At 41.1% G+C, this 19,583-nt stretch overlaps 2 protein-coding genes across 3 annotated transcripts in view; one reads left to right on the forward strand and one right to left on the reverse strand.

Moving 5' to 3' along the window:
* THUMPD2 (THUMP domain containing 2) overlaps positions 1-6,692 on the forward strand; it is a 28,116-nt gene extending 21,424 nt beyond the window's left edge. The window contains exons 9-10 of the mRNA XM_060248386.1: positions 5,054-5,171; positions 6,083-6,692. Of these exons, the coding sequence (XP_060104369.1) occupies positions 5,054-5,171; positions 6,083-6,425 (461 nt within the window). The 3' untranslated portion in view covers positions 6,426-6,692. The remainder of the gene's footprint in view (positions 1-5,053; positions 5,172-6,082) is intronic.
* Positions 6,693-9,160: 2,468 nt separating this feature from the next.
* The window catches only part of TMEM178A (transmembrane protein 178A), a 28,498-nt gene continuing 18,075 nt past the window's right edge, over positions 9,161-19,583 (reverse strand). Inside the window, exons 2-4 of one of the 2 annotated variants that reach the window (XM_060248459.1) lie at positions 16,375-16,488; positions 15,684-15,856; positions 9,161-10,256 (exon numbers count right to left, since the gene is read on the reverse strand). In XM_060248459.1, the coding sequence (XP_060104442.1) occupies positions 10,200-10,256; positions 15,684-15,856; positions 16,375-16,488 (344 nt within the window). In that variant the 3' untranslated portion in view covers positions 9,161-10,199. The remainder of the gene's footprint in view (positions 10,257-15,683; positions 15,857-16,374; positions 16,489-19,583) is intronic. The other variant, XM_060248449.1, reaches the window with a different exon arrangement.

Here is a 19,583-nt window from a genome sequence, read left to right on the forward strand (position 1 = left end):
TATAGTGAAAATGGTTTAGTATATATGTAATGAAATAAACAACCAATATCCCTTATTTGAGCATGTCAATACAAAAAACATCATTCTGATATACTATTCTAAAAGAGAAATACATTGGAATACTGTGGATATATAGCTATACTTAGTGAGAATGGATTTAGCATATATAATGAGATAAAAAACCAATATCCCTGTTCAGTCCTGGGGAGGTGTTTGTTCCAAGTTTCATAATAATTTGTAATTCAGCAATTTCCCTCTCCATTCTGTTCTTGAAGCTCCTTTGCAGTAAAGCAGCTACTTTGAGGTCACTCATTGAATGTTCTGGAAGGTTAAAGTGTTCTCCTACAGGTTTCTCAGTTCTGTAATTCCTGATGTCAGATTTATGTCCATTTATCCTTTGGCATAGGGTTTGTCCTGTTTGCCCTATGTAGAGAACTGAAGGGCATTGTTGGCATTTAATGGCATATATAATGTTGGAAGATGAACAAGTGAATGAGCCTGAGATGGTGTAATTAATGCTGTTAGGTCCAGTGATTGTGTTTGGGTGTATGTGGCAGGAAAGTTGGCACTTGGGTTTATTGCAAGCCCTGGTCCATACTCAGATGAGATAGTGTATTGTTGTGGGTGAGGAGTTATTTGAGATTAGGGGTTGTCTGTGTGCAATAAATGGTTTACCCCTGCTCATCTTTCAATTTGTTAATTTCACTATTTTGCCATTGGATTCTAACTTTGTACCACTTTGCATTCTTAACCACTGCCCGCCAGCTATATGTAGCTCTGCTCACTGTACCCTGTTCCATTGTCTGATGAAGTATGCATGCATATGAAAGCTTACATTCTGGAAAAAAGCTTTGTTGGTCTTAAAGGTGCTACTGAACTCCTACTTTGTTCTATTGCTTCAGACCAATACGGCTGCCCACTTGGATATTTCAACTTCTTATTACAGATTCCTCAACCAGGAGGATAAATTCTCCACCAGTTCCTCAACCAAGAGGTCTAGCACAAAAGAAAGCAGTAAATTCTAATACATTTTACCTCAATGCTAATTCTTCATAACCCAAGATTACAATAATCTCCCTAGTTGTCAGAAATAATGTAACAATAGAATGAGTTGACTACTTCTCATCTGATTGGAGCAGTCAGATTGGGAAGGTTTTATACCAGCATTCTTCAGACTTCCTCAGAAGGGGAGGTAGAAGATAACCTGAAAAAAGAGCAGAGAGAGAGGCCAGAGGCCTTCTCTGACTTGCTGGAACCCTGCTACTACTTTTTATACCCTTGTCAAGATACCTTCCTCTTCCTACCACAGGCTCACTTGACAAGTTTCCCACTAGTGAGAGATCCTCCCTGCAGGACAGTCAGATGGCTTCTTTCCAGGGCTTTTTTTCTGGAAGAAGAGGTGTCAGAACTATCAAGAGGGAAATGAAGGAGAATCACATGGGATTCTTTGAAACAATGTTATTTACATGCAATATAGATTTGCCTCTACTTTAAAGCACTTTCAAAACTTAGACATGTCATCAACTTCCTCAGTTCTTTTTTGCATCTTGCTTTTGATACCTAACACTGAATGACATCCCCGAATCAACCATATTTTAACATACTTAGTTGGATCAAAGACTGTTAAGGAAGGTCCAACAATTTTTATAAACAATAAAGATGTTATGGTTTTGACAGACGAGGAGGACCTTTCTGGAGTGACAATCAGGTTTTAAACTTTTTTTTCCTGAGAATTTTGTTTCCATGAAGAGGTTTCCAAAGTCCGTTCAACCGTGTTCGCCCAGAAAAAAAGCCCTGCTTCTTTCCCTTATAAAACCAGGCAGTCTCTTACTAGTAAAAGAAGTGCTTCAGACTGCAAGCTGACAAACAGGAAGCTGAAATCCCTCTTTTCTCTAGTCTTCACCTTTCTCCTCCAGGCCCTGGCCAGGATAGTTGCTCAAATGGCTTGTTTTCCACTATTCTCTGGCCACATCCTGGACATCTGAGGTTCCATAGCTTCCGTGTCCATTGTTCAGGAACTTCTCCCAGAACAGATACTGGAAAGGTTCCCAGCACAAAGTGTATTATCAAATCTCAATCTAAAACCTAGGCTGCACAGAGGCTTGATTTTTCCTCAAAGCAAAAGTGCATACCTATGATATGGTCCAACAACCCTTAGTCACTCTGAGTATCCAGTATGGGTGAAGGAATATCAGTGATTTTAATAGATAAACTCAAAAGCTCGATTTGACCCACCCTAAAAAATCTCCATCTGATCTGTATCTTTTTCTAGCTAAGCCATACCACCACCACCCCTAACAGTTGAGTGTAGTTTGAAAGAGGAATTGGTTCTTGTTGTATGTACATTTATCCCATTTCCATCTCTGCTAAACTAGTTTTGTATTGTTTCGATAACTTCCAAAACCTGTTTGACCAGCTGTGACAACAGGATGGAATAAATGAGTGTAAAGCACAGGAAGCAATTCTGCTCTCACACCACTTTCAGCTCTCAAGTGTCTGCATCCATCTCTGCCTTTGCTTTCAACTGCTATTGATGAGGCCATCTAAAAAAGAAGAGGAAGCAACCCCCTAGGCATCCCTCCATCATGCTTGTCTCCACTTCCAGCTCAATACCCCTCCCTTCAGCTTTCATATGCCATTGATAGAGGCATCACAGGGAGGAGAGGAAGTGGCTAGGCCTCCCTTTATTATGGCTGAACTTTAATATAATTTGTGTTTGGATTTTGACTCCTGTGAGCCAACTAGGGAGTCGATTTTCGCTGAAAACACAGGATAAATGTATGGTAAATAAACTCCCTTGCAAACTATTTTCTAAATCAGCATCTCTTCTTGTCTCTCAAGAAGAGGTAAACTGGAGTGACATCAGTGTTTAACGTATTCCATCATCCCCACCTGCATGTTCCTAATAAAATTCCTCTTCAACGAAACTCCACAAGTGGGTCAGTAAATGTTTTTGCAGTTTATTTGCCTGCAGCACATGGGCTTTTTGCATGTGCCATTAAAATAAATGCAGTTTGTAATGAATGGTTCAGTGCCACGTGAACTGCATCTTACTCACTGTGTGTTTTTCCTCATCAAAAGCCTGTGTACCATGCTGTAGATATCTCTACTGTAGTGGCCTTACAGAAGGGGAAAGTGACAGACTTTGTTGAGCTAGGCTGTCATAAATGGCTTTGTGTCCCTCATACAGGTCTTCAGAGTACAGTCTCTATCATCACTATCCAATTCATTACAGAAGCTAACCAAGGATCTTTTAAATTGTTTTATATTCTAGAGATGTCAGAATATACACTAAAATAACAAGCAAAACATAGTTCTAATTCACTTTAATTTAGGTCCCTATAGGTCACTGTAGGTTACTATAATTGAAACTACCCTAACTAAATTCAGCTTGACATCTATACCTGGAAAAGTTTTAGAACAAATCATCAAACAATTGGTCCTGGAACATTTAGAAAGAATGGATGTGATTACTAAAAGCCAGTATGAGTTTCTCAAGAACAAGTCATGTCAGACTAACCTGATCTCTTTTTTTGAGAAAGTGACTACCTTGCTGGATCAGGGGAATGCTGTAAACGTCATTTATCTTGATTTCAGTAAGGCTTTTGATAAGATTCCATATACTATCCTTGTTGACAAGTTGGTAAAATGTGGTTTTGATCCTGTTACCATTAGGTGGATCTGTAACTGGTTGACAGATCGCACCCAAAGAGTGCTTGTGAATGGTTCCTCATCCTCTTGGAGAGGAGTGACAAGTGCAGTGCCTCAAGGACCTGTCCTGGGACCTGTTTTGTTCAACATCTTTATAAACCATTTGGACGAAGGAATAGAGGGAATGTTTATTAAATTTGCCAATGATACTAAATTGGGAGGGGTTGCAAACACAAAAGACAAACAAAATACAGGATGACCCTGACAGGCTGGAAAACTGGGCTAAAACCAATAAAATGAATTTTAACAGAGATAAATGTAAAGTTCTACATTTAGGTAGGAAAAATCCCATGCATAGTTATAGGATGGGGGAGACATGTCTTAGCAGTAATATGTGAAAAAAGGATCTAGGGGTCTTAGTGGATCATACACTGAACATGAGTCAACAGTGTGATGCGGTGGCTAAAAGGCAAATGCAATTTTGGGCTGTATCAACAGAGGTATAGTGTCCAGATCACATGATGTGATGGTATCGCTTTACTCTGCTCTGGTAAGACCTCACCTGGAGTATTGTGTTGTTTTGGGCACCACATTTTAAGAAGGATATAGACAAGCTGGAACGGGTCCAGAGGAGGGCAATGAAGTTGGTGAGGGGTCTGGAGACCGAGTCCTATGAGGAAAGGTTGAAGGAGCTGGGCATGTTTAGCCTGGAGAGGAGATGGCTGAGAGGTGATATGATCTCCATCTTCAAGTACTTGAAGGGCTGTCATATAGAGCAGGGGTGGCTGACGGTAGCTCTCCAGATGCTTTTTGCTTACAACTCCCATCAGCCCCAGCCATTGGCCATGCTGGCTGGGGCTGATGGGAGTTGTAGGCAGAAAAACATCTGGAGAGCTACCGTTGGCCACCCCTGATATAGAGGATGATGTGGAATTATTTTCTGTGGCCCCAGAAGGTAGGACCAGAACCAATGGGTTAAAATTAAATCAAAAGAGTTTCCGGCTCAACTTTAGGAAGAACTTCCTGACTATTAGAGCGATTCCTCAGTGGATCAGGCTTCCTCGGGAGGTGGTGGGCTCTCCTTCCTTGGAGGTGTTTAAACAGAGGCTAGATGGACATTTGTCAGCGATGAAAATCCTGTGAATTTGGGGTAGGTATTTGTGGGTTTCCTGCATTGTGCAGGGGGTTGGACTAGATGACCCTGGAGATCCCTTCCAACTCTATGATTCTATAATTTATGACAGAGCCCAGATAATTTACAATGTTTTGTGGTAGACACTGTTTGAAGTACATCAAGGATTTTTTGTAAACAAAAAACTTAACGGTGTTAAGGGAAACAGTTATGTTCTGCAAGTCTGCCTTAATCACAGCCCAGGTGAAATGTATAACTTCTGTCTTCTAGAATTGCCATTGCCTCCAGAAAGCATCAATGTTGTCTTTGCTGACATCCCATTTGGAAAGAAGTTCAAAATAACAAACCACATGAGGTTACTACCAGACGTTTTGCAAGAAATTGAAAGGCACGTGAGTTTCAGTTGCTAATTCTAACCTGTATCCATTCTGGGATCTGGCTACTAGTGCTTTGCAAGCTAAACACCGGCCAGTGCTGAAGACTAGGTAGAAACAACTCCATTTTGTTTGTGGTTATATTACCTAATTTGTTGAAAAGTGATAGTTTCAAAGTAGTAGAAAAAACACTTTTCTAGCAACCTTTAGTGAGCTCAGAAGAGCTGAATATAGTTATTTAAAAAGACCCTGGACTGGCAGAAAAGGAGAGGGTGGGGTACAGCATGCAGTGAGAACTTCCATAGAGAACCTCTAAAAGGTGTTCCTGGCAGTTAGTTCTTAGTGGGTGTGCTACATAATTCTGTGTCTTCTGTGGCAAACTGGAGGATTCAAGGGACGGCTCAAACTGGGCTTTGCAGACATTCAGAAGCAAGGCAACAAGAATCCTACTCACTATTTCCCTGTAAGTACAGAATTAAACTGCAGTGGGCTTACAGTGGTGTAACTCTGTTTAGGATTGTGCTGTGGATGTTATTCCCCATACAACTTCAGAGGACTCCTGAGAAGGGATCTGTCTCTTCCCCCTGGAATGACACATGAGTCTCCTCCTTCCTTCTGTCTCTCTGTAGTTCACAGAGAGGTGTTTCATATGCCGGGATATGGCTGACAGCCACAATTAAGAGATTCATGGTCACTGACAGCAACCTGGCAGCTACATCTGTGGAATTCTGGCAGCTAACATCCTGTGATTCACTTGCATAGGTTGTCATAATGTGTATAACAGAACTGTTGTGAAGGTAAATGGGAAAAATGAGAGAAGACTTGCAGAGTGATCTGTGCAGTGAAAAGTGTTACAAGAATGATATTATTTGAAATGAGGAGCTCACCCAAGATGTATTTAATAGAACTCCTTGCTGTTTTTCAGGGTGCTTTGTGTAGGAGGGACTGTTGTGCTGTTGCTTAGTCAAGAACTCCATAAGCGCATCAATGGCAGCGTTTCCAGTGGTACTGAGCCAGAGAATCACAACATTATAGAATCTACGAGCGACTATACAGAATATGCAGTGGTGTCCCTTGAGTCAAACACCCAAGAGAAATCTGGTAGCCCATTAGCTCAAGGTACAGGGAAAGAAGATATCAACAATACAAAGACAATTCTTGGTTCTCTAGTATTGGTGCAGTCCTTTGAAGTCAGCCTTGGCAAAACAGATGCATTCATGTGCAAATATAAGAAAGTACTAGCAAGCTTTCCCAGTATAAAAAGCTAACAACACACTAGAATGACTGTACTTGTAAAAGCTCAGAGGTTGTGCTTCAAGTCATGTGTAGTTGGAGCAGCTGGGCTTTGGTAAGCACAATAGAGTTGCACTGGTTTCCATAGTCTGAGTAAAACCCAAAGGCCTATAGGACCGATCAGTACCTGAATACCCTTGGGGCAGATCTAACCCTGTGTGGGAAAGTGTGTTTTAAAATGAGTCCATTCATGGGGTAGGGCAGAATATAAATCAACTAAAATAAAATAAAAATAAATACTGCTTTTTTTGCATATATATACTGTATAAGTGGCCAGCAGAATAAGTGTTTGTGACTTGGCTATTTGTTTCACCTACTTCTGCCATCAGACTTCAGACTACGGATGGGCAAAAATTGACAGACAAACTGCGATTTGTGCTTAAAATGGCCAATTCATGTTCGTTATGCATCATTTCAGCAAATGGTGCTGCACAAGAAATAAAAACGGAACAGCTTGTTTTTAGGGCAGTTCATCTGTGTCGTTATTGGTTTGTTATCATAGAGTTTTTTCCCTAGTGATAGAGCGTTCCCCTGGCAATGTGCCTGGCATGATAACGTCACTTCCAGGTGATGCCATCATGCCAGGCATGACAGCACTATCTAGCCCTCTTGGGTGCCGTTCCATGCCTTCTTGAACCAAATGAACCACAATTCCTTCAGAAAATTTTAAAAAACAAAATGAAATGAACCAATGAATGGGGCAAACCAACAAACCACAAAATGAAATGAACCACCATTTTTGTGTTCTGTCCCTACATCAGACCCATTGCTAACACAATGAACTGCAGTAGCCCCACTGTATCTACAACAAGGCCTACATGCCACTTATGCTGGCACAATATGGGAAGGATAATAGGCAAGCCAGTGGCTGAGTAATTCTCTTCGCTGTAGCCAAATATTTGGGCTCTGGGCATGGCTGCAGCCAACCAAGCAGCTGCTTGCAAAACAGTGTCATAAACATTTGTTCCAAGTTGCAAATTACTTTTAGGATCCATGATTACATCTCCTGACATGTTTTTTAACCTTAAGGGGGAGGAGGCCTTGGATAGGGGTTGTATCACTGAGGTTGAGTAGCCCTTTCTCTTTGCTGTTGCTCCAGTAGGAGTCAATCCCCTACTTCACTCAAAGGTGCTAGGGGAAGAGACATGCATTCATATTGTATCTGTTGGTTTTGCTTACAAGATCTTATAGGAGTTGGGGTGTGTTTGTGCAAATGATTTGTTATCAAGGAAAATACATAGGGGAAAGGGTTAACCCCTCCCACCCATACTTACTGTTGTAGCCCTTATAAATAGGGGAGCTCTGCAGCTGCTTTATAGTATACCCTGGGAGATCCAACTATATGGTTAGTTTGGTCTTCATTGACTTACAGTGCAGTGTGCTGTTAACAGTCAAGAAGGCAAGGCCTTTCTGTGCTGGGGGCTGAGAATAAGCAACAGGCAGTCAGGAGTTCTGTGAATGTTTCTATATCTGATGAGACATTCCAGGGTCAACATATAGTATTGAAAGCATTTGATATGGTTACCTTCCTGAAACTAAGCAGCCCTGGGGTGAGGTCAGAAATTCAGAAAATCCCGCTATGGGCATGAGTGGAGTCCGGAAGCATGTCGGATTTTAAGCGGTTGTCCAAACGTCAGCATCTGTGAATGGTGGTTAGTTCGTTCGAGTCCCACATTGAGACGACTGGGGCGCGGACTAATTTGATACTGCTTTAAATCCGGAACAAAATTCTTCTGACGGTTCCTGAGCGGAATTTCTCTATTTGAACGCTCCATCGTTAGCGACTCGTTGGAAGCACACCACCACTTCCCACCCAAAGCCCCCTGCAAGTAATATCACTGTGCCAATGAATGAACGAGCGAATGTTGGCTCGATAAATCGGTTACCCGCCCCTATGTCCAGAAACAAAACTTACTTTTGAAACTAGATGTGAACTGATTTGAATTCCTGGGGTTTTTTCTGCATGTGTAGTGGTCGTGCTGGAAAAGTAGTGCCAACGGACTAGCAAAACTGTTAGTGATCCGACTCATTTAAAAGCGACGCGCATCCCCACCCTTGAGAACGAGGTCATGGCGGGTGTGTGAGGTCATTGCAAAGAGCCAGTGAAGAAGTGATGAACTGATGGCCCAACTCGAGTCGCGGAGCGATCAAGTAAATTTGAAATGTACATTGAACGCGCCAGTGCAAACATGCACGCGCTGGAATGCTGATTCTTTTTTAAAAAGCAAAGTGTGATAGCGGGCATCACTGCGTCTACACTAATGCAGATTGACATCTCATGAAAAGAGGTCCGGTAGAGCGCTCTGATCGACTAGCGACAGGACCCACATGGGATAGAACGGGGAGCCTGGCTGTTGTCTGATCAGGAAATTGGTTGTGCGGATTATAATAGAGGCGCATTGCAGATGGATTTAATGGTGAGTGTGACCGCACCCCTGGGTACAAAACAGTAGACTGAGAACCCCATGCTCTGACATTTGACTCCAGCAGAATTTTGCATTTAGGCTCTGAACCAGCTTTTGCATCCTTATCTACACTTCCCTCTTCAATTTAAGCAGCTTGCCCTGAGAAATCCCAGAAATATTGAGACTCGTGTAACCATACGCCTGAAGATGGTGGAGCCTTTCGCTCCTGATTGTGTGTGCTTTGTTTGTGTTGTACCTATGTTCAAGAAGAATGCATTTAACTCAGAAACTTTACAAAATCTGTAAACAGAAAAGAGACTTTTAATGCTGAACTTTTTTAGACAAAGGCTGAGGATGTTACAATAGGTATTATTCCCAACAGTACTAACAAGCATCATCCCATTCATTCACACTGTTTACATATGCCATTTGGTTTAATGTGAAATACAAAAAGTATTTCAAGGAGATATGTTACGAGCAGGAATGTTGCTATCACAGAACAGTCTTTTTTTTTTTTAACTTGCACCAAAGGGACCGGCTGGTAAAATTCAAATGGCTTGCTCTTAGGTTTCACCCTCTTCTGGAAGTCCTATTCCTCCAGCTCCTTCGCCTATATTGTTTCGAATGTCCACTGCCCTCCCAATCGTTCATGATATCAGAATTCTTCAAGAAAGGCTCCTACATGCTACCACTTGGTAATGACTAATGATACCTTGAAGAGAACTGAAGACTTATTTCATTGTTTTAATAGTCTAAATTCAAGTTTAAGATTGATTAAGGACCATAAGGGGGTATTTTTTACCACTGGGTGTTTGGCAGTTGTGGTTTGTCATTATTATGTTAATAACAATTATTAATAAAAACAGCCCTAAATTCTTAACACAGTTTTCTTGTCTGAGTGGGAGCCGCTCCCTCTCATTTATGATGTGTGCATATACAATGTGCTGAATTGTCAGTTCCACAAGAACTTTTGTTGTCTGAATGTTTGTTTCAGCCAACCTGAAGGTAGAGAACTCCTCTTTGTTTCCTGACTAGTAAGACACAATGTTTGGCATTTTAAGGGTCAGGCTTTTGTGCTTGGAGTTGTGAATTTAGCTCCCTTGTCAATCCTACTCTTAACTTGCCACCGCTCAAGAAAAGATTATCTCTCAATAAGCACTCATACAGAAGAGTCTCTGGTTGACTTTAGATGGCTAATTTTTTTCCTGCTAATGAATGGATAAGTGGTGCAAAGACATCCCGATGCTACTATAAGTCCTAAACTGCACCAAGCACAGAATATAGACCAGCTGTATCCATGTTCAACATCGTTGGGAAAACCATAGATGAATTTGGGTAGCCGGTTTAGTTCATAGGAGACACTTGCTGCATAAGTACAGAGGGAAATAGTGCAAAAGATGCCTGCAAAAAAAAAAAAAGCCAAATCACATTATCACAAACAACTCACAACATCACAGCAAATATATGGAGCTGCCCTGTAATGAGTCAGACCATTTGTCTATAAAGATCAGTATTGTCATGGCGAAATATTTATAATTGCTTTTACTTTCTATACTATTTTATTGGAACTAAAATAAAAATTATTTTTCATTATATATATATATATATATATATATATATATATATATATATATATATATATACACACACACACACACTGCTGTCAGCTGAACATGAGTGTACAGGGTGAAATTAAACAGAACAGCTCTTTACTATTCTGTGTTTATTTCTTTTTTTAAAAAAAGATCAGTATTGTCTGCTCAGATTGGCAGCAGTTCTTTAGAGCCTCAGGCCTTTCTGATCACTTATTTACCTGGTCCTTTTAATAGGAGATGCCAGGGACTGGGACCTTTTTTGCATGCAAAACAGATGCTGTGCCACAGGCCCTCCCTTCTGAATCATTTGGATAGACCCTGGCTTGAAGATGGAAGAAAGCAAGAAGTTGCACTGCTTACAAGAATAGCCAGATAATTAGTCTGTCCAAAATTAGAAATGAAATTAAACATACTCAAGTTGTTTTCTGAAGGTTAACACTTTGTAAAGCCAAGCTATTTATGTGAAAATAATAGACATAATCCAGTCCCTGTTACGCACTTTTAGAATCTAATTGATATAAGTGGGAGAGTTAGGCATATGCTTTAGCAGGATCATTGTCAGTCTCTTTTGCCAGAGCAGCACCCTGATTCAGCGAAGGAGATCTCCATGTAAAGCCTGAAACAGGAACCATAAATGCAAATGCGCATCAGAATGCATCCGTGTATGTTACCAGCCGTGAAAACCTGAAATCTTTGATAACATCCATGTATCGTTACTAATTGGTCTGTATTGTGTCATTTACAATCAAATGTTCATTCTATTAGTATCTAAATATGTTGCATCTTAATAGCTTTCTGAACATGGCTATGTGCTTCAATGTAATTATAATACATTAAAAATTCCTGAAAAAGAAAGAGAAGGAACTTGCTGTGATAGCCTTAAACCACTGAAAATTCCAACAACTGCTTTTTTAAAAAGTGTATGTATAAAATAGCTAAGATTTTTTTCCCATTTCCTTCTTTAAAATGGTCATAATATTTCTGTTAACTACCCACCCTTCATCAACTTTATATATATATTTTAAAAAGCTTAAGACCATAAGAGAAGCCATGTTGGATCAGGCCAATTCCACATGTTAATCACCCTTTTGGTGAAGAAGTACTTCCTTTTATCCGTTATAACCCGACTGCTCAGCAATTTCATTGAATGCCCATGAGTTCTTGTATTGTGAGAAAGGGAGAAAAGTACCTCTTTCTCTACTTTCTCCATCCCATGCATTATCTTGTAAACCTCTATCATGTCACCTCGCAGTCGACGTTTCTGTAAGCTAAAGAGCCCCAAGCATTTTAACCTTTCTTCATAGGGAAAGTGTTCCAATCCTTTAATCATTCTAGTTGCCCTTTTCTGGACTTTTTCCAATGCTATAATATCCTTTTTGAGGTGCGGCGACCAGAATTGCACACAGTACTCCAAATGAGACCACACCATCGATTTATACAGGGGCATTATGATACTGGCTGATTTGTTTTCAATTTCCTTCCTAATAATTCCCAGCATGGCGTTGGCCTTTTTTATTGCAAACGCACACTGTCTTGACATTTTCAGTGAGTTATCTACCACGACCCCAAGATCTCTCTCTTGGTCAGTCTCTGCCAGATCACACCCCATCAACTTGTATTTGTAGCTGGGATTCTTGGTCCCAATGTGCATTACTTTGCACTTGGTGACACTGAACCTCATCTGCCATGTTGACGCCCTCTTACCCAGCCTCAACAGGTCCCTTTGGAGTGCCTAACAATCCTCTCTGGTTCTCACCACCATGAACAATTTAGTGTCATCTGCAAACATGGCCACTTCACTGCTCACTCCCAACTCCAAATCATTTATGAACAAGTTAAAGAGCATGGGACCCAGTACTGAGCCCTGCGGCACCCCACTGCTTACTGTCCTCCATTGCGAAGACTGCCCATTTATACTCACTCTCTGCTTCCTATTACTCAGCCAGTTTTTGATCCACAAGAGGACCTGTCCTTTTACTCCATGACTCTCAAACTTTCTAAGGAGTCTTTGATGAGGAACTTTATCAAAAGCTTTCTGGAAGTCAAGGTAAACAACATCTATTGGGTCTCCTTTGTCCACATGTTTGTTCACCCCCTCAAAGAAATGCAACAGGTTAGTGAGGCAAGATCCCTTACAGAACCCATGCTGAGTCTTCCTCAATAACCCGTGTTCATCAGTGTGCCTACTCATTCTGTCCTTGATAATGGTTTCTACCAACTTTCCCGGTATTGAAGTCAGACTGACTGGCCTGTAATTTCCCAGATATCCTCTTGAACCCTTTTAAAAGATGGGGGTGACATTTGCTACCTTCCAGTCCTCAGGAACGGAGGCAGATTTCAATGAAAGATTACATATTTTTGTCAGAAGATCCACAAGTTCAACTTTGAGTTCTTTCAGAACTCTTGGATGTATGCCATCCAGACCTGGTGAGTTATTAGTTTTTTATTCGTCTATCAGGACCTCCTCTCTTATCACCTCAATTTGACTCAGGTCTTCCAACACTCCTTCCAAAAGTAGTGGTTCTGGAGCGGGCAAACACTTCTCGTCTTCCACAGTTAAGACGGAGGGAAAAAATGCATTCAGCTTCTCAGCCATTTCCCTATCCTCCTTCAGTAATCCTTTTACCCCATGGTCATCCAAGGGCCCCACTGCCTCCCTGGCTGGCTTCCTGCTTCTAATATATTTTAAGAAATTTTTATTGTTGGTCTTTATGTTTTTTGCAATATGCTCCTCATAGTCCCTTTTTGCCTGCCTGATCACAGTCTTGCATTTGATTTGCCACAGGCTGTGTTCCCTTTTATTAATCTCACTTGGACTAACTTTCCACCGCTTAAAGGAGTCCTTCTTACCTTTTACAGCTTCCATTACTTTGTTAACCATGCAGGCCTTTTCTTATACCTGTTTGTGCCTTTTCTAACTTGTGGTATATATTTTATCTGAGCTTCTAGGACTGTAATTTTAAATAGCCTCCAAGCTTCCCCAAGTGTTTTGACTGTATTCACCTTTCAGTTTCCTCTTCACATGCTTCCTCATCTCAGAGAATTTACCCCTTTTAAAGTTAAACGTGGTTGTGCTGGTCTTTTGGGGCAACTCTCTAGTTATACAAATGGTGAAATCAATAACGTTATGGTCACTGCTCCCAAGTGGTGCGATCACTTTTACATCTCTCACCAAGTCTTGGGCATTACTTAGGACCAAATCCAGGATCGCCCCACCCCTGGTAGGTTCTGAGACCATCTGCTCCATAGCACAGTCATTGAGAACATCTAGAAACTCAATCTCTTTCTATCGACCTGAACACATATTGACCCAATCAATCTGCGGGTAGTTAAAATTTGTTCAGGGAAGCACTAAAATAACAGTCAAGCTGCTGAAAACATTAAGAATGGAAGCCGTTCTGTAGTATTATTTGTCTTAACAGTTTGAAGGCAGTTAGGAAAAGTTGAAGATGCATATCTTGTATGTTTCAGTTCTCATTCTCAAAATATGAGATACTGCTCTCCAGTGAGGCCTGGACAGCTTATGGAGATGCAAGCTCCTCCATGATTCTCTGCCAAAATCCTAAGAACACTTTCATGGGAGTAAGCCCATCGAACAGACTGGAGTAGGATTTTGAGTACTGAGTACCCTTGCCTATTCAATTTTTGCCTATTCAGTGTGTATGTTTTTCTTGATTGAACCTAGCAATGCAGTGACCAGTTATAATGAGCTAAATCAGTCTGCACAGTGTGGGAGGCCATGAATCCTTTTACTGATTGGTGTATTTGCCAGTTACAGTCTCGTAAGTTCCAGGATGTCCATTCAGCAATGTATTACATGACTGTGGTCTCTATGATCCACCTTTCCAGCTCTAAGCTGTTGGCAAGTATCATGCCACTAGCTTTGCATGTTGCAAACAATGCCAAAACATGCAAATGATGAAGTTGTATTTCTTACTTCAGCGCTTCCATATGTAACGGCTATTTTGAGTAGGTTGTACTGAGGAAAGCTAAATTCTTTCTTGTCTTAGACTCACCATCACAAAGCGATCATCCATATTACAAATTTAACATTTTTTCCCTCACCTTTACCTACCTCAAAGGGCTGTTTTGAAGAAAAAATGGAGGAAGGAAGAAGAATGTACACTGTCCAACTTGAGGGGAAGAATGATGTACATTGCCCTGCCTTTCTTCCAAGGAGGTCAGGGTAATGTACATCATCCACACATTCACACAATTTTAAATTTTGTAGCTGTCCTGCTGTGAGAAATTATCTATTGTTGCTCTGTAATACAAACATTAGTTCTTGTTACATGCACAACAGTGGTTGGTGAACTAGAAAAGCAAGTGGATAGCATTTTAGGTCTTGTCTTTCCCCTCTATCTGCCTCATAAGGAAAGAATATGCATTGACTTACCTGTACCATCCCATTACACATTAAACTAAATTTAACATGCATTCCTGTATCCCAAGTATCTGTACAAGGCACCACCAGGAATCACTAGTTACATCCTTCTAAATTCATTGTTAAGTGTACTGAGGGCTCCTTCCTTTTCTGTGTGGGGCTGGGTGAGGAGTGAATCTCAGTCTCTCTTCTTTGAATGCCAAGACTAATGGCCAAATTACATTTTTTGATTATTAATGAGCTGGATCTGGGTTTCCAGGATCCAATTTGGGTTCCCCACAGCTAGAGGAAGTGAAGGAAATGGCTTTTTAAAAATAAAGGGACATTCAAATGGGGTTGGAATGCTGCCACAAGAAAAGGAAGAGCTCCTCTCTTCCCTCTACAGGCCATTTTCTCAAGGCAAAACAGCACTACAAGGGAGTTATTCCCCTGTTTTTGCTACTGCACATGGTATAGTCTGTGCATATGGAGCAGCAAAAATGGGGAAGTAACTCCCACAAGTGCTGTTACAGGAAGAAGGCTCGGGAGTAGGCCCTAAGCAGTCTGACGTAGTCATCACTTCCCATGTTTCTTTTATCTTGGTCGTCACTTCTCATGAAACAGGTTCTGTAGTTTTGTTTTGGTCTTTTACATATAAAAATGTCCTATGACTACATGACAGAGGTAAATCTGGGATGTTTGCACACACCCCAAACAATGATCCCTTTCAGCCTGCCTTAAATTGTCTGTCTCCAGACTGGGGTGGGAATCATTCAAATATGATGGATTCTATGTAATAAAACATGGGATTTAATTTGAACTAGTGCAATTTACTGGTTATCAAATGAGTTTATAAAATAAGAATTTCACCTCAACAATGTTAGCAGGCAGAGATGAAATGGTACCTGACATGAGGAAAAGAAGCCCAGCAACGTGCTGTGTGAGACTCTCTTCCCAAAAGAAACTGACTGTTGTTACAATACACCCACACAGAAGAACAGCTGCTGCCATCCCAAGGAAACCTGCTGTGATTCTTCTTAGATCTGTTTCCACAAGGAAAACAAAAACAGGAGGTAAGATTACTTCAACATGTTTTTTAAAAACCCTAAAGGTTCCAAATACACTACTCACAAGTAAACCACAGCATACTGGAACAGATATTGCTTTACAGACAAGTAGATTTAAAATAATCTTTTTCTGCTGAATTGTAATGAAAGAACATGAAGAAAGTGCAAATCTAAGAAAATTGTCAACATATCATCAAACTACCAAAATTGGCAGTATTGCTTAGAAAGCAGATAAGGGCCTCTTTACATAGGATACACATTTAATGTGGATTTAGATGGGAAATTTCCTGGATCCTTTTAAAATTACTTCATATAGCCACTAGTCACATATCTGACTATCAAACAGAACTTAAGATTGACAACAACTTCCAACATTTCTTAACCCCAAATTCATTATTTTCTGGACCACTTCCTGGTCTTTATAATAGTACCTCATAATATTTACTATCACCTTAGAAAGGCTTCTTGTACAACCTGAAAGCACAAATACTTACGTAGCAGATGCCATTCATCCTGCTGAATGGTCTTGGTTAAATTGAATGGGATGTTCTGTAAACGTATTGGCACAGAGAAGTGGTACTTGATTGTTGTACATCTTTGAGCAATACCTTTAGCAAAGGAAAGGGAGGAAAATGTTTAACGCAGTCATTTGTACCAAGGATAAGAACCTTTTTATCAGTCATTCACAAATAATTTGCCAGGGCCGTGACAACACTAGGAAAAAGTTGTTAGCATCTATGTGGGTGTCAAAGTTTAGTGAAATGGAAAGTTGTAGATAATTTCCCTGCTATAATTTCCCTGCAGTCCAGGACCGGAGGTCTCTCTACTGACCTTCAATGGAGCGCCACTCATGTTGGTGCCAAAGGTGCTTAGGGGTGCTCCTGGTTCCCTCTCTAATGATGGAGACCTAGGTAGCAGCCACTGCTAAATCAGCCTTCTACTACCTTCGGCTGATGAAGCAGTTGGTCCCCTTTCTTAAACACAATGACTTGGCGACAGTGATCCATGCTACGGTCACCTCGAGACTGGATTACTATAATGCCCTCTACATGGGGCTGCCCTTTTCTCAAACCCAGAAGCTTCAACTAGTGCAGAATGCTGCAGCCAGGTTGTTAATGGGGCTTCCTTTACGGGAACACATTCAGCCTGTGCTAAAAGCGCTGCACTGGTTACCTATTGTTTACCGGGTCCACTTCAAGGTGCTGGTTATTACCTTTAAAGCCCTATATGGCCAGGGACCTGCATACCTTAGGGACCGCCTTTCTCCACATGTTCCCCAGAGAGCACTTTGGTCAGGGTCACAAAACCTGCTTTTGATCCCCAGCATAAAAGAGGCCAGGCCAGGGGCTTTTCTGTTGTAGCTCCGTGCTGGTGGAATGCGCTTCCAGAGGAGGTTAGGGCCCTGCAAGAGCTTCAACAGTTCCGCAGGGCCTGCAAAACAGTGCTCTTCTACCAGGCATTTATTAATTAAGATCTATGACAACAAGCAACAACAAATACTGAACCATCTGGCCCATAACAACAGACACTATCTGGCCCACCTCAAATGCACAATCGTGATCTTAGGACCTTTCTCTCAATAAGACATCCAGTAGTAACACCCAAATAAGAACACTTAATATGGACTGAGTTGGCAGCCAGCCACCATTACCAACACATTAATATATTCTATTTTAAGATCATAATAGCACCTGATATTGTTTTATGTTTTTATTCATTATGTATTTTTATATTTTTATGTCTATAGTTTATATTGATACTGGTTTTTATGACTCTTTGAAAGTAAACTGCCCTGAGCCTCCTTCGGCAGGAAGAGCGGGATGTAAGTCAAATAAATAAATATAATTTTGTGCATAATTGCCTGTCATTTCCCAAAAAACAGCATATGCCAAAATACATCCAGTAGCTGCATTGCACCCATATTATTTTTAAATAAGAAATTATTGTAACATTGATGGAAAAGAACCTGTGCTGAGTACAGGAAACTCACCCCTGTTCTCTGGAAGTTCTCTAACTTGTGTGCATTTAGTTGAATGAGAGGAAAAAATGTGGGAGAAGACTGAAGGGTGAAGATAAAATGGAGATGGGAGCAGAGGTTTATGCCAATAGAGTCAATTCTGTTTGTCTCTGGGGGAAAGTATCAGTTTTATCACTGGAAAAAAGGTGGAAGGAAATAAAAGGGGGGCACACTTGTAACCCTGCCTCATGTAATACATAATAAGGCTAAGATGTTGCCCCCAACCAAGAACTAGCTTTTTATACCCCTAAATGTTCTGACCTAGCAAAGTCACAGGCCCAGATGGATTTGTCTTTTGATATAAAGTCAGAATATCTCAAGGCATGTACACTACTCTTTTGTGTAGCCCCTTCACATCCCAGCATAAGTAACAACCGATGTTTGCTGGATAATAATTACACTCTCACAATCTCCGTCACAATGTGGACTTCTCTGAAAACCTAATGAAGGGACCAGAAAGAATCATCAACCCACCTGCTGACAACTGTCAAGAGGTAATAAGAGTTTGTGAACAACCCATGCCTAAAAAGACTTGTATAGCAACAGTGATGTTAAGATTTCCTCCTGGGCCCCCTAACAGAGGGCTAGTGGCGAGAAATTTTAACAAATAATGTGGTGAAGTCCATAATCTCATAATTTCAATATGTATACTGCTGTGTTAGGTCCAGCCTCTTAATTCTAGCATGAATTGTTTCATGGGCATGACAAGTGTTGCTAGTTAGAAAACACATGCTCTGTGTCGATGAAAAAGTATTGAAGACTAGCCTGATCCTGCAGCAACACTGCAAAAGGATTGTATCTTATTTCTGGAGGAAAAAATGTTAAAGAGTTGAGAAAAACTCATTTGGAGTGTGTATTTATAGATTATAAACTTCTAATAACTGCAAAAACTTCCCCTGAGAAGACCAGGTGCACCAAGGTCTATCTTGCAGGGTCTGACTCCAAAGGTTTTCCTACTGAATTTTAAAAACATGCTGTTTTTCATTAAGCCCCACACAACTGTGGGTTTTTGAGTTTGGGGGTACCCCCCCCCAGCACCCTAAAAACAATACCACAAGGTTCTCGTCTCCTGGAGGCATCTCTAGAGGTATCACATGGTAGCCCAACATGAATCATGTCTCCCCTAAGCCTACCTATCAGGGCTGTCATGGCTATCACAGAGCTTGTCCTTGAAAGGGCTGCTGCTGTAAAAGCTCTCTCAACCCCACCTGCCTCATAGAGTGTTTGTTGTGGGGGAGGAAGCTAATGGAGACTGTGGGCCGCTCTGAGACTGTGTGGTGGGCAAAATATAAATCCATTGTCTTATTATTATTTATAAAGTTTTTGTGTTTTTTATTTTAACTTGCTTAAAGCAAGCGCTGGGATTGGAGGGCGGAGGGAGCGATCCTGGCGCTTGCTGTAAGCGTCAGAGCTGGAGCCAGGCAGGCGCGGGGGAAGCGCCGGGATCAGAGGCAGCGGATCGCCCCCCCCCCCCCCGGGAGGAAGATACGTACCTTCGCTCCATAAGATGCACACACTTTTCCCCCCACTTTTTTGTGGGGGGGAAGTGCGTCTTATGGTGCAAAAATACGGTATGTGAGAATATGCTTACATTTCATGTTGAAGATGAATAATTAGCACTTAGTGACTAACACAGAACAGAATTCACAATATCTGGCATGCACTGGAAAGTAAATGTGGAAGAGG

The sequence above is a fragment of the Heteronotia binoei genome, chromosome 1 (assembly GCF_032191835.1).
Source record: "Heteronotia binoei isolate CCM8104 ecotype False Entrance Well chromosome 1, APGP_CSIRO_Hbin_v1, whole genome shotgun sequence".
In the NCBI taxonomy this organism is placed as follows: Eukaryota; Metazoa; Chordata; class Lepidosauria; order Squamata; family Gekkonidae; genus Heteronotia; species Heteronotia binoei.